The 21,456-nt window shown below is 39.8% G+C and overlaps 3 protein-coding genes across 5 annotated transcripts; 1 reads left to right on the top strand and 2 right to left on the bottom strand.

Moving 5' to 3' along the window:
- Positions 1-112: 112 nt before the first annotated feature.
- tfip11 (tuftelin interacting protein 11) lies at positions 113-5,139 on the bottom strand. 3 transcript variants are annotated; one of them, XM_030143026.1, is made up of 15 exons: positions 5,030-5,139; positions 4,480-4,690; positions 4,045-4,213; positions 3,793-3,949; positions 3,579-3,706; positions 3,335-3,496; positions 2,774-2,965; positions 2,419-2,598; positions 2,168-2,302; positions 1,962-2,065; positions 1,685-1,853; positions 1,315-1,558; positions 990-1,132; positions 736-901; positions 113-580 (listed from the first exon to the last, which is right to left on the bottom strand). In XM_030143026.1, exons 2-15 carry the CDS (start codon positions 4,686-4,688, stop codon positions 234-236), a joined length of 2,505 nt encoding a protein of 834 aa, XP_029998886.1. In that variant the 5' UTR covers positions 4,689-4,690; positions 5,030-5,139; the 3' UTR covers positions 113-233. The 3 variants fall into 3 exon arrangements, with proteins under 3 accessions (XP_029998886.1, XP_029998884.1, XP_029998885.1); XM_030143024.1 differs by having other exon boundaries at positions 4,480-4,702; positions 5,021-5,128; XM_030143025.1 differs by having other exon boundaries at positions 4,480-4,700; positions 5,031-5,128.
- A 221-nt stretch (positions 5,140-5,360) lies between these two features.
- Positions 5,361-7,894, top strand: srrd (SRR1 domain containing). Its single transcript, XM_030143022.1, has 6 exons — positions 5,361-5,606; positions 5,731-5,771; positions 5,871-6,076; positions 6,153-6,251; positions 6,360-6,511; positions 6,598-7,894. Exons 1-6 carry the CDS (start codon positions 5,455-5,457, stop codon positions 6,836-6,838), a joined length of 891 nt encoding a protein of 296 aa, XP_029998882.1. The 5' UTR covers positions 5,361-5,454; the 3' UTR covers positions 6,839-7,894.
- LOC115425438 (clustered mitochondria protein homolog) lies at positions 7,803-20,268 on the bottom strand. Its single transcript, XM_030143021.1, has 28 exons — positions 19,908-20,268; positions 18,316-18,425; positions 17,836-18,007; positions 17,102-17,239; positions 16,863-17,017; positions 16,630-16,784; positions 15,988-16,110; positions 15,763-15,895; positions 15,564-15,656; positions 15,249-15,415; positions 13,447-13,626; positions 12,885-13,319; positions 12,726-12,799; positions 12,543-12,647; positions 12,354-12,454; positions 12,109-12,261; positions 11,938-12,000; positions 11,555-11,787; positions 11,385-11,469; positions 10,736-10,889; positions 10,472-10,611; positions 10,307-10,387; positions 10,104-10,229; positions 9,869-9,978; positions 9,205-9,298; positions 8,996-9,121; positions 8,833-8,906; positions 7,803-8,613 (listed from the first exon to the last, which is right to left on the bottom strand). Exons 1-28 carry the CDS (start codon positions 19,954-19,956, stop codon positions 8,046-8,048), a joined length of 4,197 nt encoding a protein of 1,398 aa, XP_029998881.1. The 5' UTR covers positions 19,957-20,268; the 3' UTR covers positions 7,803-8,045.
- Between the last annotated feature and the right edge of the window lie 1,188 nt (positions 20,269-21,456).

The raw sequence follows: 21,456 nt of genomic DNA, 5'->3' as shown, positions 1-21,456 counted from the left end.
TAGAATTGTTATTTAAAATGTACTGTTATCAAGAGTCAACCAACAACTATCCCTGCTGCATACATAGTATATACAATTTCAGCTATGATCACAATAAAACAGACCACAGAGATTCAAGAATGTATTATTTATTCAAAGTTGCAGTGACTTTAAAAATGTACAAACACAATAGTTTATGAACGAAGTGGCATAAAAACAAAACATGTATCTCTTTTACACTTAGCAGACCATCTTCACTTGGCCATATCTATAAGACTCTGCAAAGATGTGGGCACCCACGTCTTCTCTCCTTGCACAAACACAACACCTCTGTCTATGTAGATGACGATACGGCCAAATGTGTACAGCTGTTTGCCCTCGTGCCGCTTGGCAACTAGGGGCATGAACACGATGTTGTTCTCCTCTGCTTTGGTCTGGATAAGATCTTTAAAGTTAGTTGGTACGCCAGTGCTGACACCCCTGTGAGCCACACTCTCAGCATCTCTGCGCTCCTGCATCGCTTCATACTGGAAGTCCTTTCGTCTCTCCGTCTGTGTGAGATATGCAATATTCTCCCTTGCACCAGGTTGCATATATCCACCTGTGGATAAAAGAAAAAACCAAGGGTGAAGGTATGTTTTGGTTTAGCAAATTAAAACACAAAAGTAAGTTAATGTGTTTAAGAAATGAATGTATTTTTAAGTCAGGTTAATACAGCAGTGTGTATCATTTCTATCTTGTGACTGTAACACTCACCCATGCCTGAAGATACTGCACGGTTCATGATGTCCAGGGCTTCATTAAATTTCTCTTTAATAAGCGGTTGTGCCAACAAGACATCACTAAACATGGTCTTCCAACCTAGGTACCATTTTGTGATCTCCTCATAGTTAGGACTATTGCTCAACCATGAACACAAGACCTGTATTAGAAAACGAAATAAATTACAAATATTGAATGCATACATTCACTGACTATGGCTAGGTACATGTACAAGTATCTTCACTTACCTGTAACCACTTTGGAAAAAAGTTTTTGTCCAGCAGGGACATGAGGCTCGATGGTGACAGCATGCCCTCCCAGTCCATCACCCAATGAAATGGCTCCATCTGCTGCTGGTGAGGGTTGATAACCAGCTCTTCCAGACACAGAGCTGAAGGGAAGCAGAGACCACATGTAGATGAAAATGACAAAATGACAAATATATACGACAAAAACACACTTCTTCCACTGTTCACTAAAGTAAATATGTAAAATGCATTTAAAGAGCTGACCAGAGTGCAAATGGCACTGAAACAGAAGAAGAATTAAAAAACATCAGTGCTTGAGATTTACCTAATTTAGGGATTATGTTTTTCACCATGAAGGCTTCCCATGCTCCAGGTGTGAATACATCTTTCCATGGCTGCAGAATGAGACGGGCCGAGGCATCACTTGGATGCCACCGCTGCAAGGCGTTGGACAGTTTGCTTCTGATGGGCGGGTACAGTGGCTCAAGACGTGTCTGAAGCAAAGGAAGCCAAGGGTGGATCCAGGAGTGGATGGGAACCGTGTCAGTTAAAGGGTTCCAGGTATCTACCTAAAACACAGGAAACATACAAGACAAGGTTCAGATGTATAAAACATGCTATTAATCTTAATGATTTTTGCAATGTTTCCACAATAAGGTGTATGAAATTAAATGAATGGGGTGGATGTATTTCACCTCTCGCTGCAAACGAGGTAGAATCAGTTGCTCCAGGAGGTGATCCAAGATCCACAGAGGAAGAAGAGCAGCCCAAATGTCAACACAGTCTACCATTGGTCCAACAATGCGGGGTTGCCAGCCTGACACACAGGACCGCATCACTGGGACCCACACCTCCCACAACAGCCTAGATGACAAGACAAAACACATGAAAAAGCTGCAGTCACACACTCACTCCACCACATAGTCAGTGTTATGAATGAGGACTGGAAAACAACTTTGTATAGAAAACTACCTGTGGTAAGGGTCCATGTTTGAATCGGGGGCACTGGAGTGGAGGTTTCTAGATTCAAGAATTGCTCTCCACTGCCCAATGTCTTCCAGACAATAAGAGTTATCCTAAAATGATCAAACAGAATAAAGATCAAATTCATATCAATGATGTACACAAACATTGACATTATCTTGTTACCTTAAAATAAGCCAACAATGAAAGTGTACCTTCAGAGGATCCCAAGAACGAAGTTTCTCTTTAAGTAAAGGATGAACAACGGCTACCGCCAAGTCTGCCAATCCCATGGTTTTATATTCTTCATAATAATCAGTTTGTAAGGTCTCAAATATCCGGGCACACTCCTGAATGAAGAGGGTGGAAAGCAACAAAAATGAATTCTCTATATGAATATGATGACAAACAAGACTAGCCTGATGATTCAGTGTTTATTTTTTAACTCCTTCTATCCCATCTTTACCTGCAGGGTGGGTCCCTCCCCTGGTGCTGTTTCACCAGATGGGAAACGCTCCACTAAAGCAAGTACAGCCTCCATTCTCTGGATAGAGTCTCGCTCTGCATCCAGTCTTGTCTGTAATGCTCGTGACTCATGGTTCAGGGACACAACTACATCTTTTTCATGCTGGAGACGCCTGGCAGACTGCAAAAAAGGAGTAGCAAAGTGGCAGACAATTAACATGTTAATGCATCTCAGTACCAGGGGAACAATACATTGCAAAGTTGGAGAAACCACAACATAAGTGGCAGATACAGAACGAAGCCTTCAGTTGTCCCTGTTAAAATGAATGTTAGCCCAGTTTTTAATACGCTCATACCTGTAATATGTCCTGTTCTGTAAGGTCTATCAGTAGCTGCAGGTTATGCTCCAGCTCAGGGAGACCAAAGCCAGATCCCTTCTGATCCCGAGTTGACATACTTGGTGGCCCTTCATCTGGAACACTGTGTTTGTTGGACATCTGACTATAACTATAATATACTTTTTGCTCTCTTCCAGTCATATCAATTACCTGAAATGTTAAGAGATATGGAGTAAATAAAATACTGAAGCAGAAATAGCAATCAACCATGTATTGAAAAAATGCTGCTATTACACATGGACTTACAATATTAAATTTGTTATATTATATGGTGTAACAGTACAATTAAGTGCGTAATAGACCTCCATGATTTGAAGACATAACATTGTTCAATCTTGCACTGAAAATATGAGTGACAATAAACAATTACTTAAGTGTGCCTACACAGGTCCTATGTGAGTCTTTCTTTCCATTTTAAACAACATGACAATTTATTAGCACCTGGATAATTTTACTGAGCTAATGTTAAGGTGAGCAAAGTAGTGTTAATGAATGAGACTTTTCTTTTGTTAAACTTACTTTGACTTGTGCCAACTCTCCAGCTGATGCTGATGTACTCCGTCCCACCAATTTTCCTTTAGCCTTTAGCTCATCTACAGTTCTGTAAGAGTACTTGGGTTTCTTTTTTGCACCAGCACTGGCAGTATCCTTACGCCACTGTCCCAGCTCCTTCTGAAACTCCTACACAAACAGAAATGGACCTCACTATATTTTTCTGTAATTCAAATGAAAAAGACAAAATGTATTTTCTTTCACACTGTACCTTTTCCTCCTCTTCATCTGAGTCAACAACAGGAAAATCCTGCAGACTTTGCTGGGTTCGCTCATTGCCATATGCACCAACTGCTCCCTTGCCTTTCCGAACCTTTGCCTCAATAGGGTTTACAATACCTGCAGCAATAAGGGGTTTAAGTTTTCTGTCACAAAAAAAACACAATTAATAAACATGACAATTGATTCTCCAAAGTTTTACCCACCTTGAGCATTTTTACCCAAGCCTTTTCCTGGTTGGTAGCCCATTTTCTGCAAAAGTTTTTGTCCAATTCCTTTTGTGTGCTTCTCCCAGCTACCGATGCCTTGTCCAGACTGTATCCCACCTGCAAATCTTTGAGACTGGTTTCCGCGGAAATTGCTCTGCAAAAAGCAATTGGTGTTTTTATAACTCATGAGGTAAGAGATTACACTGCACAAGTGGAAAAAAAATCACTAATCTCAAAAATAAGGTTTACCATTTGAAGTTTTCTTGGTGCAGCCCCACGAGGAGGAGGTGGTGCTGATGAAGCTTCATCATCAGAGTCATCAGACCCTCCTTCATCTTTTTGCTGCTGTTTCTCCTCAGCTGCAGTCTTTTTTAGACCAGCACTCACAAAGTTCACAGGAGCAGTGTAGTCTTTAGATCTAAGAAAAAAATACATAACAGAAATAAATAACTGACCAATTTTATCAATACCACAGGTGCTCTGTAGAGTTTGACAGAACCAGTTATCAGTACTACTGGGTTTCCAGTTTTGTTTTCTTTAATTTGCCATTTGCTGTTTTTATTATTATCATTATTATTATTATTATTATTATTATTATTATTAAGATACAATTTAAAATCAACAAAATTAACTAATAATATAAAGGGCAAGGAAAGGTCTGTGGTCGTGTATGTTATTCCTTACCTCTTGCCTCCAAAGCTTGGTCTCTCATCTTCATCCGAGTCCCTGTCAGCCCAGATGCCATAGGTGGCCTGATCTTTGGTCTGCCTGAATCTGCGGCGGTCTGGGTTGAACTCATTTGCCAAATCCCAATCTGTCACCTCAAAACTCTCCACCTCTACACCTTCTTCTTCCTCCTCTCCTCTTCGCCCATACAGGTGGGACATAGACATCTCTGCAACACTGTAACAAAACGCATATTTATGACCATCGCAACACATCAACAATAAATGTTTAGGTTTGGCCAGTATAAACTTAAACATCATGGTTTGATATAGTATTTAATGCCTATTTTTATAAGAAAGGTGACTGATAATGAAATCCCACATTATATAGCTCGGCAGTTATCTTTATGCTACATGAAACCGTAGATATTATTTGAATCGGAATAAACTATGCGAAGGCAAGCTAGCTAACAATTAGCAAATGCTAACGATAGCTATTGCTAACTGCATGCTTTATCTGAAAAAAACGTGATTACGAAAAAATAGTAACCCCACTTCACTCATTTCACCTGTAATGTTGTTTTCAAAGACCAAGGTCAATAATCCATAATTTCTTCAGCGTCAGTAACAGAAGGATATGTTAACTAGCCTCTCCGTCGTACTATGGACGAAATTACAAGTACTTCCGGTGTTGCACCAAATTTTGTTCCATGAAAATTGTTTTCTCTGCCTGCTGCTGTCTCCATTTCTACACGTGTTGTCCCCCGTAATTTAATTTTTTTCCCCAAAGTATTAAAAATAATGTATATCCATTTGTTTGTAATTTGAGCACAAAACTTTGACAGAAAGTGTAGTTTTTGACATGACACCGGAAGAACAATTTATGTGTCGCACTCAAAACAGTCCCACGTGGAGCAGAGTGGGCTTTCTCCTGTGCCCTCACATCAATGTTTACATAGTTACCTAAGGTAAAAGTACTGATGTATTAGAGTAGATGTCGGACAGCGGGGAGGAGTGGCAGGTGGCCCGGCGGAGAAAAGGCCATGGGAGGAGATCGCATCCCCTTCAAGTGTCTTTACCTCCAGGATGTCACCAGGAACAGCAGTTGGATATCGGGAAAACCGTGAAACGAATCAGAGACACAGTGTAAGAAGTGCAGTAATGAAGCAGCTTCAAATATTATTCGCATTTCGGACAAGCACGTGTTTTCAAGGCATTGTTTTACACAAACTTGAGGGGTCAGTAAGTCTTTTTCTCTGCTCTTTTGTAGGACTGAGCTAAGATGTGAGGACTTCTGTCAAAAGTGGAAAGGTTAGTCTGATGGGAAAGTGGAGATACCACCAAATACTTTAATGAGGAATGGTTTGTTTTTCAGTTTAGTAACCCTTACTGAATTGTCTTTTTCTTTAGAGTCAGTAGCAGCCTCAGTATCAGCAGCCCTGATGAGAGTGGACCAAGGAGACTGTGAGGTTTCCACCAACCAGCCAGAAGATGGAAAAGATGGCATCATATCTGAACAGCTGCAGTGTGTGTGTTATGGCTTGGGCCCCTTTTCCTCTTGTGTCTCAGCTCGGTACCAGCTCGCCATGTTGCTGCTGTTGCTGGATGCACGACAGGTCAGAGGATGCTGATGTCATTGTTAAAGAAAACTCTATAAAAATTACATTAAAATCACTCTATATTTGCATTTAGATTCTACTGAAGGACTGCTCTGTTTATGATCCTGCATTCTCATCTGGAGAGAAGGATGTTTTGAGAGAAATGGGGTTGACTGTACTCACAGAAAATGAGGTTACTTTTTTTTCAATCACAAGCAGCCTGTATTTGAATATGGTCTGGAAAGAACTCTGGTATGATATTTTTTATTTATGATTTTTTTTTTTTTTTTCTGTTCCACAGGAGGGAAAGCATCTGGTGACTAAGCCCACAATTTTTTATATGATGCATTGTGGGAAAGCCCTCTATAACAACTTGCTGTGGAAGAACTGGAGCACACAGTGTCTGCCTCTGATGGTCATTGTTGGAAACAGCTTCTGTAGCATGAGGGACAGGTTTGTGTGAGACATTTGTGTTGAAGATGATGTTTGATAAATTGGAGGTGTGATGAGGTGACGTCTGCTGTCTGTTATCTCAATAGGACGATCGACAGAGTATTCAAGCAGGACTACAGCTACATTAGTCAGGTTGTGGCTGTGTGTGAGGAGAAACCACTTCCTTGTCCATCTCGTCTGATTGATGTCTTCAGCGACACAGCTGTCATCACCTTTCTCTCTGGCAACCTTAACAAACTCCCACAATCCACTTGGGCAGATCCACTTGAACCACAGTACCAGAACTCCCCTGATTTGGAGATTATACTGAGAGATAAAGACAGATAGAAAAGGACTCTTTTTTTTTTAATCAAGAGAAAGTGTTTTATAATCATGGAGATAATTCTGATATTGCCACTCTGGAACAGGAAAAGGTTAATGGGATAGTTTACATATCAGAAGCAATTCCAGATGCTATAAAATAAATTTCCATTTTGGGGGAAATCATTGGCTGCCTTGAAAATGGAAAAATCTTGTCTATATTTTCAGAAATTAGTTTGTAGTGTTTACATTGTTTTCAGTAAAAGTGAAAGTGGCTCTTCTGGTTGAATATTTCTGTGCTCTGCAACTGATTTGTACAGCAGATGGTCTATCTTAAACACTTTTGTACTCTTTTTTGCAAAAACATTTCAAGTTCACACATTTTTAGTCTTCAATCTTCTACCTCATTTTGCAGAAATGGTCATTATATAATGTTAAATCTAAATGGTTTAAAAATGGTTTGGTGTGACCTAGTAATATAGTACAAACCACAATTTTTCAGGTTTGATTAGAGTCAGAGGAATTTGTTCTATGTCACTTCCCATCTCCCTTTCCCTCTCTAATTTCCTGTCAAATAATGGCTAAAATTAAGCATCCACAGCCTGAGGAAATTCTGCAATATTTAACATTGTTTAGTATTACAAAGACAATATATCATAAACTTCACACTAACTGACAAATCGACACCAATTAATTTAAGAGTATTTATCAGTCACTGAGGTTTCATCTGAACAGCCAAATGTTTGCATGCAGAATGTGAATCCATGTATAAAGAGTTTCTTTAGTCAGTGCAATTCAGGCAGTGTATTGTGTGCTTATTGGGCCCATCTATATTGTGATGATGATTACAGTATGATTTATCAATTAACACTTGCAAATTTTTTTTTAATTGTTTGTTTTCCCCAGAATTTGGTGATTAACAAGACACATGTGCATATAAGCATATTTATCATCACATAATGATATGAAATAATGCTCATTTTTGACAAACCAGGATAGAAAGTTTATTAGTGGAAAAAACACTTGACAGTAAATCCCTCTCCCAGCAACAGTAATAGTGTCTTCAATACAAAGTAATACTTCTGCTCTGACTCCTCTATCTTATTTTCACTCTGTCTTGTTTCCTGCTTCATGGTCAGTGGACATTATCACATTGATCAACTTGGGAGAGTTTAATCTTACAGCAGTGACTAAATGGCTACAACACTGTTTTTCTGTTAGATACAGTATGGTTCTACTCCTCAGCTACTCCATTGGCAGTAACATCTTCAGCTCCAGTGACTGCTGTGTCCTTGTCTGTTTCTCCGTTGACTATAAGAGGCTTTGAAACAATATCTGCCCATGTAGTATTACTCTTAAGTACTGATGGGCTGGTTGACATCTGTGTGGCTCCATTTATTTCATCATTATCATCTGATCCTGACTTCATTTCTGCCTCACCATTCACCACTATCTGAGCATTTGATCCTGTATCACTCTGCTCACTGTCTGCTGCTTCTTCCTCTGTTGTCTCCTCATGTGCTTTATTTTCAGCTGGATCTACCTCGTGATCATTTGCTGAAAGCTCTTCAGTACTTTCAACAGGCATCTCCTCTGCTGGCTGTTCCTCTCCACTTTCATTGGTCTCTGTGTTTTCTCCATCCTCCATTTCCTTTCCGCCTTCTGTTTCTTGATCTTTGGTTTTCTCTTCTCCACTCAAAATTGCTGAAAGGCTGAGCTCATTCTTTAGTTTTTCCAACAGCTCTTTTTTCACCGCTGCTTTTAGCTCCATATGTTTCTGCTTATACTCCTGGAAGCGGTCACTAAAAAACACAGTAAAACACAAGTTGTCAGAAATTTACATTCACGAAGATAGGAAATATAACTTGTTACTTAACTTTTTGATATTTTTCAAATGACAAATTGTAATAAGAAGACAAAAAAGTTGTTTCATGTACATAAGTCATCATAGCAGACATACTGCTTCAATAAATGGAAAATAATAATATAAATATTGTCATAGATTGCACATGAATGTTTACCTCTTTGCAATCTTTCTGATCCCTGTGGCCAGAGCCATTTGCTCCAAAATGGTGTCAGATGTTGGAGTCAGACACTGAGGATAAAGAGGCCAAATGGTTAATGAACTTTCTGTTTTGTTGTAACTGACTGGTTGACAGACTGAACATCAGCTCCTGAGTGTACCTCCACTACTTGCTCTGAGCACTCAGCTCCGGCTTGTCTGAGAGAACGTTCCACCCGCACTGCTTGCTTGGTTATGTTGGACAGAAACTCTACACTGCAGCGAGTCTGGGGGTGATCCTCACCAAACTGAACAGAAAAGAATGAGTGATGAGTGAAGACATGTGGAGACAAAACACAGACTTCTTTCTCTTTCACAAAGATAGACTCACCATGGAGGTAAATGCAGCGAGGGCCTCTTTCTCATGTGTCATGGCACCTCTGTAGTCACCTTTACTGCACATCCACTGGGCCAACAGGTGCTGACTGCAAATGCAAGAAAACACAACAATTGAATCAGACAGGTATTTGTTGAAAACTTTGTACAAGCATCTGTGGAAGAATTCATTGACTTCAATTAATTTTCTGTTTCTGTTCCACTACATCTCAGGAGCAAATATTGGACTTTTTACTCCACTACATTTGTCTGATATCTGAGGCTATAAACCTCTCAAATTTGATGGAAAGTACATTGTCATATAACTGAAAACAGGTCTGTTATGAGCTAATGCTGACTTGTTAGACGTTCATAAATTTCACAGTGATGCTTCACGCATATGATGATCTAGAATTGGATTCATATTTGCAGGTTAAACTACTCAATAATAGATAAAGTAGATAAAATGAGTTCAACTATAAACATCTACAGCAGTAAAATAAAGCAGTAATATAAATCCAAAAACATCATATATAGTAAAATGGGCAATTCCCACTTTCAGGACATTTTGCTTTCTTTTGCTTAAGTTTTTGAATGGAGAAATTTTTCTCATAGTGGCATTTATACTTCTACTTAAGTAAAGAATCTGAATACTTCTTTCACTACTGATGGCATCTTACTTCAGAGCAGTATGTAGATCTGTGGGGCCGAAGAAGGAAGTGCTGAGTCTGAGTGCATTTTTAAGGTACTGCTCGGCCTGATTTCCTGTTACTACCAACCCAAGACAACTCTGCAAGGAAACAAGGAGATGAATGTTACTTAGAAATGTAGACAACCTATTATTTATATTCATATTCTGAAATACATGTTTTAATGTAGAATAAAAGTGGCGATTAATAACATTCTGTAACCCACATCCAGTGAGGCAGTGTATGGATGGTCTTCTCCATGAACTGTTAGCATCAACAGACGAGCTCTGAGCAGACACTTTTGGGCTAGGGCGTTCTCCCCTCCAGCATACATATACACAGCCAGCAGTGCCTAAATGTACATGAAGATGACAATTATCACTATGTATCCACAGCGTAGACTCTATATAAATGTGTAGTTCTGCTCACATATTGCTGGATAGTGTTTGGGTGGTCGAAACCAAACACTCTCTCACTGATGACTACCGCCTTCAGTTGCACACTGCGAGCCTGGAGAACACATGATAATTACTTTCTGCTGCTGTGTTTTACCAATAGAGTACCTGTAATTAGATTTACACAACAGCTACCTACCTCTGCTGCTTTTCCCTGCAGGAAGGCCACTCTGGCCATCAGGCTGTAGCAGTGACAGGCGTCAGGGTGAAGATCATCGCACACTCTGCCAAACAGGTATGAAGCTTCTTTCAGCTGTTCATGGGCCTGATCCATCACACCTATAATTGGTCAGACAGAGAGTCATTGTGTTTTTTGTTTTAAACAGACATTGAACACAGACATTAAATTACTTCAGCAATCACAGAATTTGCAACATAAAGGGGTCCAACTTTTAAGACCCACCTTTCTGAACTGAGATTTGTGCAGCATGATATGCTTTTGAAGCATCCACTATTGGAATGTTGATGTGTTTGACAACAGGGAAGATATTCAAGATGTCATCAGGACCAATGGGGGCTTTATTTTGATTGTCCAGGACATAGTCTCTCAGTCTCAACTGGTGTAAATGTAAAAAACATAATCAAATTACATTCTGATGAACAACCATAACTGACTGAAACATTTTTAATACACTTGTCTTGCAGGTACTTGTGTGACTATGCTTAACATGTTCATAACCTATGGCATTATCTAATAATTGTATGTTAATTACTATTTATTATGGTTATAATCGATTTTGTAACTTTTTTTTGAGTTTGTGCTTTAAAATTAAATTCCAATTTTAATTCAAGTTAAAATGAAGTACCTTTAGCTAAATATTGACAGTAATCACGCTTACAATGCCTGATTTAAGTACATTTATGTTTTGGTTTTTTTTTTTCAGCTTTATTGTCTGGTTGTTAGCATTTATTAGGTGAGCTTGATTAGGTGAGTAATTGAAACAGTTAAATTTTAGACAACATAAATATATTCTACAAATGATTACATTTCAAAATTTCCAGCAATTGCACACAAGGTTTGGACATGATAAGATAAGTCTTTCAGATGTTACCTGAACTCCGGTCTTTAAACAGAACCCTCTAAGCAAGGAGAGCCGTTGGAGTCCGTAGTGGTCCACCAAGTGGTTTGGCCCAGAACTACAACAGAACACAATGACTTTTGAGTTATTGGTTAACTAACAAACACACACACTGAAAGCATATCCAAAGACTGTGTTCTTACCCGAGGACATCAGAGATGTTGTATGTTTCAGTGGCATCCTGGCAGACCAGGTTCCACAGCTCAGAGCCAGTGAGTGTGCTCCAGGGTGTGCTTTCAGAGGGTCCAGCCCCCCGGCCACGCCGCCTTGATTTTTTCTTTGTGTCTTCTCCAACGTTAGTGGGTGTGAAGTGGGGAACCAACAGGCAGCAGAGGAAGTGACTGACAGCTGCAGAGAGGCTTGGCACCTCGACACCCTGCAGAGAAAAGACCGGAGGCTGCAGCACATTCCTCTTGGAAATAATGATCTTACACCTGCTACTATTTCACAACTCACCTTGTGAAATCATGTCGAGACTATACATAAAAATGAACATGAAAACACAGAACATAATCCTATTGAGTACCTGAAGGAAACTGTTGAATGTTCTCTTGGTTGAGCGAAGGAAAATTTCACCAATGGCTGTTCTCTGGTGGATTAAAGGAGGGATAAAGAACAAAGCAGAATTAGAGCTGTTATATCTTAATACGAATGGTTTAAATGTGACTGTTTTATGTGTGGCATTAATTAAACAAACCAGTATGTGCCTCAGCCGCTCCTTATGTTCTGACTGGCTGATGGCCTTGATCACATGACCCAGATACCGGAGGTTAATGCCTTTCAGGTGTAATGCCTGTTTTAGAGAAGCTCCATCCATTGGTACCTCACTGTTTTGCAAGCAAAATTCCAACTGCACAGGCACACACACGCACACACACACATGAAGTTTATGGCTTAAAAAGTTAACTCAATTTATTTTGTTTTTATATATGTTTCACTCACAAAGGCTGGTATCTGATGTGTGATGATAAAGGCTGCAGCTTCCCTCAGTAACCTCTCTTGCAGCTTTACTGATTTACTTTCAGTATCAGGGAAAGTTATACCTGAAATCAAAGCATGAGAAGCCTATTATATAACACTTATGGTAAAGGTTTAACTCTACAGGTGTGAATGTGTAGGTACTTTTGGTACCTGGAGAGAAGACGTTTGGGTTGAAGCGCATTTCAAAGATAATGTTGCTGACTGAGCCCACTTCTTTACAAGCATCTCGAACTGCATTGGTGGATCGAGAGTCGCCTGCAAGTAAAAAATATATGTAATTTTTTCTTGTAGCTGTTTTCAGTGTAGTTGCTCTTTCAGTTCAGCTCTCCTTACCGGCTGCTGCACATTCCTCAAAGCCTCCATTCTCATCCAGTTGTTCTCTGACACGCTGAGTGAACTGGTTATGTCTAAAACAGGCCAAGAAAGAAGAAGAAAGCTTTAACAAAACTTTAAGCAACCAACAAATAAATGTTCAGTATTTATGTAACTTACTTGTGCTGGATAAAAGCCTGAACCAGCTCTGGCCTGAGTCTACAGAGACCATGAGGAAAACTTGTTGGAAGCCCTGAGGAGGAGCAGTAATCCTCTGGCCAGCCACTTTGTACACAGTCATTTGTATTGTCATCTGCGCAACTGTCTTTTGTTTCTTCTTCTCCTGTATTTGCTTCACTCTGTACCTCTGCCTCTGGACAAAAGTTGGCGTCAGCTGGCAAGCTCCTGAACACATCTAGAAGGTAGAACCTCCCATCAGCTCCCACAAGCCCCTGAGCGTCCACTGAGGTGAACAGAGGGACTTTGTGACCTTTGGGTGCCACAACAACATTTCGCTGGAGAGAAAGAGCTTTGGCAGCTGAAGCCAGGTGCTCAAGAAGGCGTCTGCGTTGAGGGGACTCCTGTGGTCCGGCATTCACCCCATACAGCAGGCCTCTGAAAACCACCGAACCAGAACCAGCTTTTATTTAGTAGCAAAAACTTATGCACATAATAACTTTATTCTGATGCAAAACCTTTCTAACTGTAGCTCTAAATGTTGCAACAGGATGGTGACATTAACCTTGATGCAGGAGAGGTTTCCTGGTCCTGTTCTGAACCTTCCAACCCAGGAGCCAAACCCTGAGCAGACATACGCACTCCTCTGTAATCTACAACGGCTGTGGGCAAAGTGTGCAGCCCCTGTAAGCCCTCAATGTGACCATAGGCTTGTACTCCTTGAAGTTCTAGCCTCTGAGCAGCTCTGCAAGTAGAAGAAAAAAAAACATTTTCAGTGGTTTTTCAGCACTGGAGAAAAAGTATTCACATCCTGTTCTACTAAAACCAGATTTTAGCCACTTTTGGAAAACATGATGGCACATTTCACACTCCAACAGTAAAAGTTCTGACTTAAAAACCTTAATAGTATGTAAGAATAATTAGCAAAATATACTTAAAGTCACTGTGCAGTAAAATGCTCACCAGTGTTTTACTTTTACATGTGATGTTTTGGATTCATTCTACTGCTCCATTTATGTGTATGTGTGCTGCACTTCACTTCTACAAATATATTGTTGAGTAGTTTAATCTACAGCAATGCACATTCTATACAATCTTTATTTCTTTATACTACATATTAAAAAAAAAAAAGCTCAGGAAAAATGTCCCTGTATTCAGTTTTGTCACAGTGCACTTTACAACTAATCCATGAAGACTTCATTTGACTTACAAAGGAAAACCAATGTACAATGGAACACGACCCTCAGTTCATTGCATTGCATCAACATATTTCGAGGTACTTCACTGAATAGGAAGGGTTAAAAACTTCAGTTAAAAACTTCAGACCAGGCCAGGAATTTGGGTGTTGTCATGGATTCAGACCTGAATTTTAAAAACCACATACAAACAATTACAAAGTCAGCTTACTTTCACCTCAAGAACATTTCTAGGATTAAAGGACTGATGTCGCAGCAAGACCTTGAAAAACTTGTCCATGCATTCATCTTTAGTCGAGCTGACTACTGTAACAGTATCTTCTCTGGTCTGCCTAAAAAGTCTATTCGACAACTGCAACTGATCCAGAATGCTGCTGCTCGAGTCCTCACTAAGACCAAGAGAGTGGACCACATCAGCCCAGTTCTGAGGTCTCTACACTGGCTCCCTGTCTCTCAGAGAATAGACTTCAAAATTCTCTTACTAGCATATAAAGCACAGAATGGTTTAGGCCCAAAATACATTAGAGACCTTCTAGTCCAGTATGAACCATCCAGACCACTCAGGTCATCTGGTACAGGTCTGCTCTGTGTTCCAAAAGTCAGAACTAAACATGGAGAATCAGCGTTCAGTTTCTATGCTCCATATATCTGGAACAAACTACCAGAAAATATCAGGTCTGCTGAGAGTCTGAGTTCTTTTAAGTCCAGGTTAAAGACTCACCTGTTCACTGCTGCCTTTGACTAAAAGGCTTTTGACTTTTTAAATTTTATATTCTCTTTGAAACTCTGCACTGCAACTTTTACTTTAATATGTGTGTGTTTTTATTTTTATTTCATTTATTTTCTTCTATTTTATTTTATTTTATTTTATTTTATTTTGATTTTATGTGTTGTTTTCTTACTCGCTGTTTTTAATCACCTTTTATATGTTTCTTTTATAATGTTTTAAATGTGTTTCTTTTTGTTTCTTTTATTTCAATGTCCTGTGTGAAGCACCTTGAATTGCCTTGTTGCTGAAATGTGCTATACAAATAAACTTGCCTTGCCTTGCCTATGAAGAAAAACATGAGCTAATGCTGTTGGACAAATGCATGAAGTAAAAACAATATTTGCCTCTGAAATGTAATTGAAGAGTAGTACAAAGCAGCATATTATTGTAATTTGCTCTCACCTGCGGCCTCTTTCTCCACCAAACACGTCACTTGCTGCCCCTTGGCTCATGAACAATCCCCCCCACAGGAAAGCTGGGTCCTCAGGGTTTCCATTGACCGGCTCCACAAACCCGTCTATTACAGTCTCTGCCCCCTGAGTCACAGCCCGAACAAATGCACTATTTACCTAAAGAAGGAATGAAAAGAAAAGGTGAGGAAACAAATGAGAGAAACTGATGTCACAAGTTCTGGATCAAAAAAAACAAATTTAGACTTTCATCAGATGTAAGATTGTTGTAGTTTTTAAACTAAACAAGAATAATTAAAGTTTTCACCTGCAGTAAAGCTTTGTCTCTACGCAGTCTCTCCTCCAGACTTCCTTGGGGAAGATCTTTGGCAGCCTGCAGCTCTTCATTCCAGTCTGGAGCCTACACATAATGAAAAAGATTACACACACAGCTACTTTTAATATCTACGCCAGCTTTACACGACTCAACAAATACCAACAAGCAGTCAGTCTGTGATGTAAGTAACCTGTGCAGCTGGCTGTTGATCTACTCCAAGTCTGCTGAAGGTGTTTTTATGAGTGCGAGAGGCACAGGGAGGCCCGAGCCAGCTTCGGGTGTGGTAAGGAGTGGGCATTGCCTCTACTGGAGGCAAGCGAACCCTGAAGAAAACATAAAACAGTGGCATTTTTATAACTGTAAAATGGAACATCAATACTGAACCAGTATTTTGTTTAAATAGCAGTAGTGTTACCGGTTTTTGAGAGTGGTAAATGCTTGTTTAAAGGCTTGGCTGATATGACAGAGGAGGTCAGTGAAACAGTGGCAGACTGGGGAGGACTGAGCAGGACGGGGATCAAATACTTCTTCTGTGGATCTAAGATTAAGAAGGAAGGAGAATAAAAAGATCAGTCCTACTAACTTTCAATTTCATCAAATTGGTTCAGTTTTTTACATCTGTTTTTTTGCATTATCACTTGCAAACAAATAGCAGTGGGCATACTCCACCAATCTTACAAATGTCCTCAATTTGGTTTTGATATTTCTGGAATATTTTAAGTCATATTACTCCTGTTTCAACAAAATAACTTCAAAAAGCGTGTAATTACTCTGATCAGCAATTCCTGCCTTTATGCTCAGTATTGACACAAAATTGTTAGATAAAAGTGTGTGACTGTGAACACTGGGATTTAATCATTGAAAAATAAGACCACTTTATTTTGAAGTTACTGTTCACTGCCAGTTACACATAAACATTGTGATATGATCTTTTGGACAGCCTACCCATCCCTACAAACAATTATCAAAGTACATTACAAAAGGCTGACATAAAATAAACTATCTGGTATGTTTTAACTGTTGTGTGTTATAACTAGTTTGACCAAATTTTCTGTACCTATTGGTAAAGAAACCTTTTGGACATGAGGTGATGTCATAGCGGCGTCCCTCTATGGTCATCACTGTTATGTACATGAAGTCTCCCTGCAGCTTTCTGTGTCCTGGAGGTGGATTCCAACAGCTGAGAGACAAGTCCCTCACAAAACCAGGGGCCTGATTGGAAAATGTGACCTGGAGTTAGTGCCCATGTTTGAATGTAGACCGGTGAAATCAGACAGGAGGTTTATGTACCTCTGGTTGGGAGCTATGTGGTAGCAGGGCCATCAGCGGTCTCTCTTGGGAACCAGGCAGCAGATACTCAGGAGGAGCTCCATCCTGGTTGACTGGTTCTGTTTTTGTGTTGCTTAAAGAACGTTTCAGGCTCTTTCCATTTGGTAAACTAGAGTCTGCTCCAGAAATAAGAGAAACAATAGGATCTCAGTTGTTCATTTTGTAAAACCATTTTGTGCACAGTATGCATGCATCCATACCTTGTACTTGCATATGTGTGAGTGTCTCCAGTACACTTGGGGATTGTCCTTCCCTCAGTGCATCCTGAGGTCCAGATGCCCTCAGGAGCTCCAGCACACGAGCCAGATGAAGCCTGGCTGAGTGGGCAGTGTAGGGCTCTGGAGAGACATAAACACTGAGCATCATTATAAAACTCACAACAACATATAATACTATGGGTTTAAAATATACAGCAGAGTCTTAAAAATATTCAAGAAGAAAAAAGCATTAAGTGAATGACTATAAAATTGAAGTTTAGAAACATAATCTTTAGTTCATCAGCTACCCTTAATGAAGATATGTCAAAGAATGGATATGAGAGCAAAAACCTCAAACATAATATTTATTTTGACAGTAATTTATATTGCTCTTTTCTTTGAGGATCACATCCAGAGTTCAATGGGTTTGTCCTGTGGCTATGCCCTACCCATCCACCATAAAAATTAGTGCAGTAATTTTTGTATAATCCAACAAACAGCCGAGGGTGTAAAATACAGTTTCCTTGGCACTGGTACAGACAATGGATGTAAGACAATATTACAAATAATTTATGACTAGTTATAAGATGAAGCAGTTCTCAGTGAATACGCAAATGCTTGGGACAGTTTGATCACTGGTCACTGAACAAATAAATGGTAAGAATTGTACTTAATATAAAGAAGAGAGAAAAAAGCTGTGAACATAGTCATTGACGGGAGATGAAAAACAATGTTACCTTCGTTCAGACGGAGAACCGATCCGGGTTTGAGACCCTTGAGGCTTTGTAGCTCTGCAAGGTGGTCCAGAGGCGTACCAGCAAGTGACAGTGAAAAATTGGAGCGTGGACACACCTCATCCCTCGATAGCAGAGTCATTACTGTATCTTGAACCAGCCAAAATCCATGGACCTACAAAAACATATTGTTGAACACAACGGCAGCATATAGACATAAATTAAAGGTAAAGGAAATTCAACATCCTCAATCTGTAAACTGTTTCTGTGCTTATTTTGGCAAATACATTTTTTTCAGGAAAAAGCCTTTTGTACATAATTTTACATAATTGATTATAAAGTAAAATATTACACACATGGCACAACATAAAGACACCTCCTATCTACATTAAAGCATTGCCTCCTATCATTTGTAACGTATACCTGTAAAAGAGGAAATCAGAGGAAGCAACATCTGAGGGACCGAGCAGGGTGGTGTTTTACCTGCAGCTCAAATGGCTCAACTCCTGCTCCTTGTATCTTCACAGAGAACGATGTGCCGTCATCTTGCTTAATATCAACAGTGTTCTTCCCACTTGCCAGGCTAATTTCATCTGTTACGAGAAGGGAGAGAATTAAAATTTCTTAAAGGTTTTAGAGATAAAACCCTCCAATAAAAAAGGAAACTATTTCCTTTATTTTCTCACCTTTAGCTAATTGCATGTTGTGAACTGTCTCACTATGATCATCAAAAGAGATTATCTATATAAGAGTGACGTGACTCAATTAAGTACTTATAACCATCACTTATTATGTTCAGATTGCATCATCTGCTCTGCCTTAAGAAAGAACATTAAGCTTATTTAATATTTTCATGTGCTGGACTGGAGTGTCTATGTATGTGAGAGTGCCCGAGGGTGACTATGAATCTAAAATATGCCAAAAAAAAAGAGAAAGTGGGGTGTGTCTCTCCTTTGACAGACACAGAACCAGAGGGAGAGCAGGACCCGGCCTGTTCCTCGACTCACAGTGTGACTAAACCTGTTGAATTTGCCTACTGGCCTTCATGGCATCTCAGGGTGAAGGGACAACCACACCCTGCACTGGCATGTGGAGACAGCAGATCACTAAATCGCATAAACTAGCAAACCTGTAGTTTGCCTGCATGACTACATCGTTAACATGTACACAGCAAATTCATTGTGTACTCAACACAGAGTATTGTATTCACTGTACAGTAAATCCTCAGTTCTTGCTGTCAATCTGGGACTACTTTACCTCTGGAAAGTACCCAAAAATGGTTTCTCTGTTTGTGATTGGCTGGATGAAGGTCCCTCCTCTCTGCAGGTTTTGGAAGATCAACCTCGTCTCTATTGGAGCTGCTGCTTTACTACTACAGAAAGCAGTGTTGTTTTCAGCCTTGACAAGTTTATTTTGGCACTGACCTCTGAGGTTTAATTGTACCTCACTACACAAGCAGGAAAAATTCTTTCACTCTGAGTTGTTGTATGTTGTGATGTTATTCAGTGCACTGACTACAACAGTTTGTTGAAATGACATGCATGTCAGTCATACCGTTGCACACACCTCTCACACATTGCTTGGGGGTTATGAACACCTCAAGGCAATCCCTTCTGGACACACGCCAACACACAGTTTAGTCTGACTCAATTATTTGAGCTTGTAGAAGGTTGGTGACAAAGGTGAAAATGAGTTGAGAGTCTTTTGATAGTTTTGCAGGAGTAGAGGCTTTTATCAGGGAAATACAAAAGTCATGTAGAAGTATTTCATTAAAAGACAAAGTCCAAATGAAGCCTCTCTCTCCTCGTTACATGATAGTGACTGAGTGTTAAAGTTGATTACTGTTAATTATTTCCTAAACAAATTGCAGAGTTTTCATTGCACATTTTCCTGGTGGTCAATAAGCTGTTAAAAGCAGAGAAAGCCACCAGCCATGTTCAGAGCAACAGTGTAGTGCTAAATCTCCCACTCTCCTCAGATTCTCCAGAGAGGGAGGCACCATGCAAGAAAAGAAGGAACAGAAAAGTGCAAGAGAAAGGCAGAGTTAGAGTGGAAAAGAAAAACAGATTTCTCACCAGTCTTGGCCTGACTTCTTCCTCCCCCTCTCCTAACTTTGTCCTTCATGTCTGCGTGTTGTTGAGATGTCCTCTTGTGTTTCCACTTCTCCCTGTTAGAGGCTGTTTCCCTTTCTGCTGCGTTGCGTCAAACTTCTTGGAGGAATTCACAGGAACAGGGGGAGACTGAGTGGAAATGTGCAGCTGGATTGTCTGGCAGCCCAGCAGAGTGAAAGTAAGTGTCTGTTCAGGACTGTGACTCCTGCCTCTCTCTGCTAGGCAAACTCAGCTTATCTGTTCTCGCTGTGTAAAAAAGCCACACCCTCTTATTGCTCCACACAAACTCATTATTCTGCCTGTCTCTCACACACTTTGTTGGATTGGGTGTGTCTAAGCAGTACTCTACTCTTCCTTCCCCTGGCATGTTCCACTCCTCCCATACCCCCTCCCCCTCATCATTTGTGGAAGATAGATGAGAATAGGTACACAGTTTAGAAGTGGAGACACCCTGTTTGAGCAGAGTATTTCTTGTGCAAATCTCATAGTTTATATAATGTGTCCCTGTACATGTGGGATTATGGTATCAGAGGGATATAATAAGTAGGATAATACTTTAAATAGCATATATGACTAATCCTGGATCATGAGATCTCTAATGGGCCATCACTTTCCAAAACACATCTGATTCATAAGAAGGAGTAGAAGTCAACTGATATTGGGTTTTAAAGGTCAATGAAATAACAGTTGTTTGTAACAGGATAAAGCTGATTAATAGGCTGATGTTAATCGTCTCTAACTTCCCAGAAAAAAACTACTGTGATCTGCTTAATTGTAAGTGTTAAAATTCAGTTATTTGAGAGCAGAAGCCTAAACTTAGTTATGGGCCACTATTTGAGCAACATAGATGATGAATTTGTCTCTCTGTTTCTGACAGGGAGGTCAGACTTAGTCAGATTTCTCTGACAATACACCATTAAACAGTTAACTTTCATAAATGGGTGTGTTTCTAAGTCTTACGATTCGCGTGCTCCCTCTTTGTTAAGAGGCCTACACATACTATACTTCACATTTTATGCATACCCGGACATATTCTGGTCCAAAGCATAATAATCACAGTTTGGCTGAGTCTCTGAAAACTTTGATAAAGCCAACTAAGCTTCAGCAGCTTATTAATTTATTTACAGCTGAACCTGAGTCCAGATGACATTTACTAACCAACAGGCCCAGTTCTGATCTGATATGCTGCAGTATTGTCTAATATAGTCTAATATGAACCACCTTCTTCAGGACAACTGCAAACTGAAACATACATCATTGGTGCGTTCATGCCACTGTATGATTGAAAAGTACAGATAGTTTTAACAGACAGTGTCAAATGACCACTCAAGGTGTTTAAATTACTGAATAAATATATTATATTCATACTTTAATTATGTTTACAGATTGTACAGAGCTTAAGACTCCATTACTATTGATTCATGACGTTAACTTATAATGGGGGGCGGGGTTTGTTGCATTTAGGTATTCTTCGTAAATAAAAGTTTCAAGAAAATTCGATACATTTGTGCCA

This window comes from Sphaeramia orbicularis, chromosome 9 (genome assembly GCF_902148855.1).
Source record: "Sphaeramia orbicularis chromosome 9, fSphaOr1.1, whole genome shotgun sequence".
Lineage (NCBI taxonomy): Eukaryota > Metazoa > Chordata > Actinopteri > Kurtiformes > Apogonidae > Sphaeramia > Sphaeramia orbicularis.
This window is presented reverse-complemented; position numbering and strand designations above follow the sequence as displayed.

Coding starts and splice junctions, on each gene's coding strand:
- tfip11 (XM_030143024.1), bottom strand. Junction 4,214..4,479: donor CCAAGCTTTGGAGGCAAGAG/GTAAGGAATAAC, acceptor TTTTTTTCTTAG/ATCTAAAGACTACACTGCTC. Junction 3,707..3,792: donor CTTGGGTAAAAATGCTCAAG/GTGGGTAAAACT, acceptor TTATTGCTGCAG/GTATTGTAAACCCTATTGAG.
- srrd (XM_030143022.1), top strand. CDS start 5,455: ATGTCGGACAGCGGGGAGGAGTGGCAGGTGGCCCGGCGGAGAAAAGGC. Junction 6,077..6,152: donor TGTTGCTGGATGCACGACAG/GTCAGAGGATGC, acceptor ATTTGCATTTAG/ATTCTACTGAAGGACTGCTC. Junction 6,512..6,597: donor TTCTGTAGCATGAGGGACAG/GTTTGTGTGAGA, acceptor TTATCTCAATAG/GACGATCGACAGAGTATTCA.
- LOC115425438 (XM_030143021.1), bottom strand. CDS start 19,956: ATGAAGGACAAAGTTAGGAGAGGGGGAGGAAGAAGTCAGGCCAAGACT. Junction 12,262..12,353: donor CACATCAGATACCAGCCTTT/GTGAGTGAAACA, acceptor GTGCCTGTGCAG/TTGGAATTTTGCTTGCAAAA. Junction 10,388..10,471: donor TGCAGGGAAAAGCAGCAGAG/GTAGGTAGCTGT, acceptor TGTGTTCTCCAG/GCTCGCAGTGTGCAACTGAA.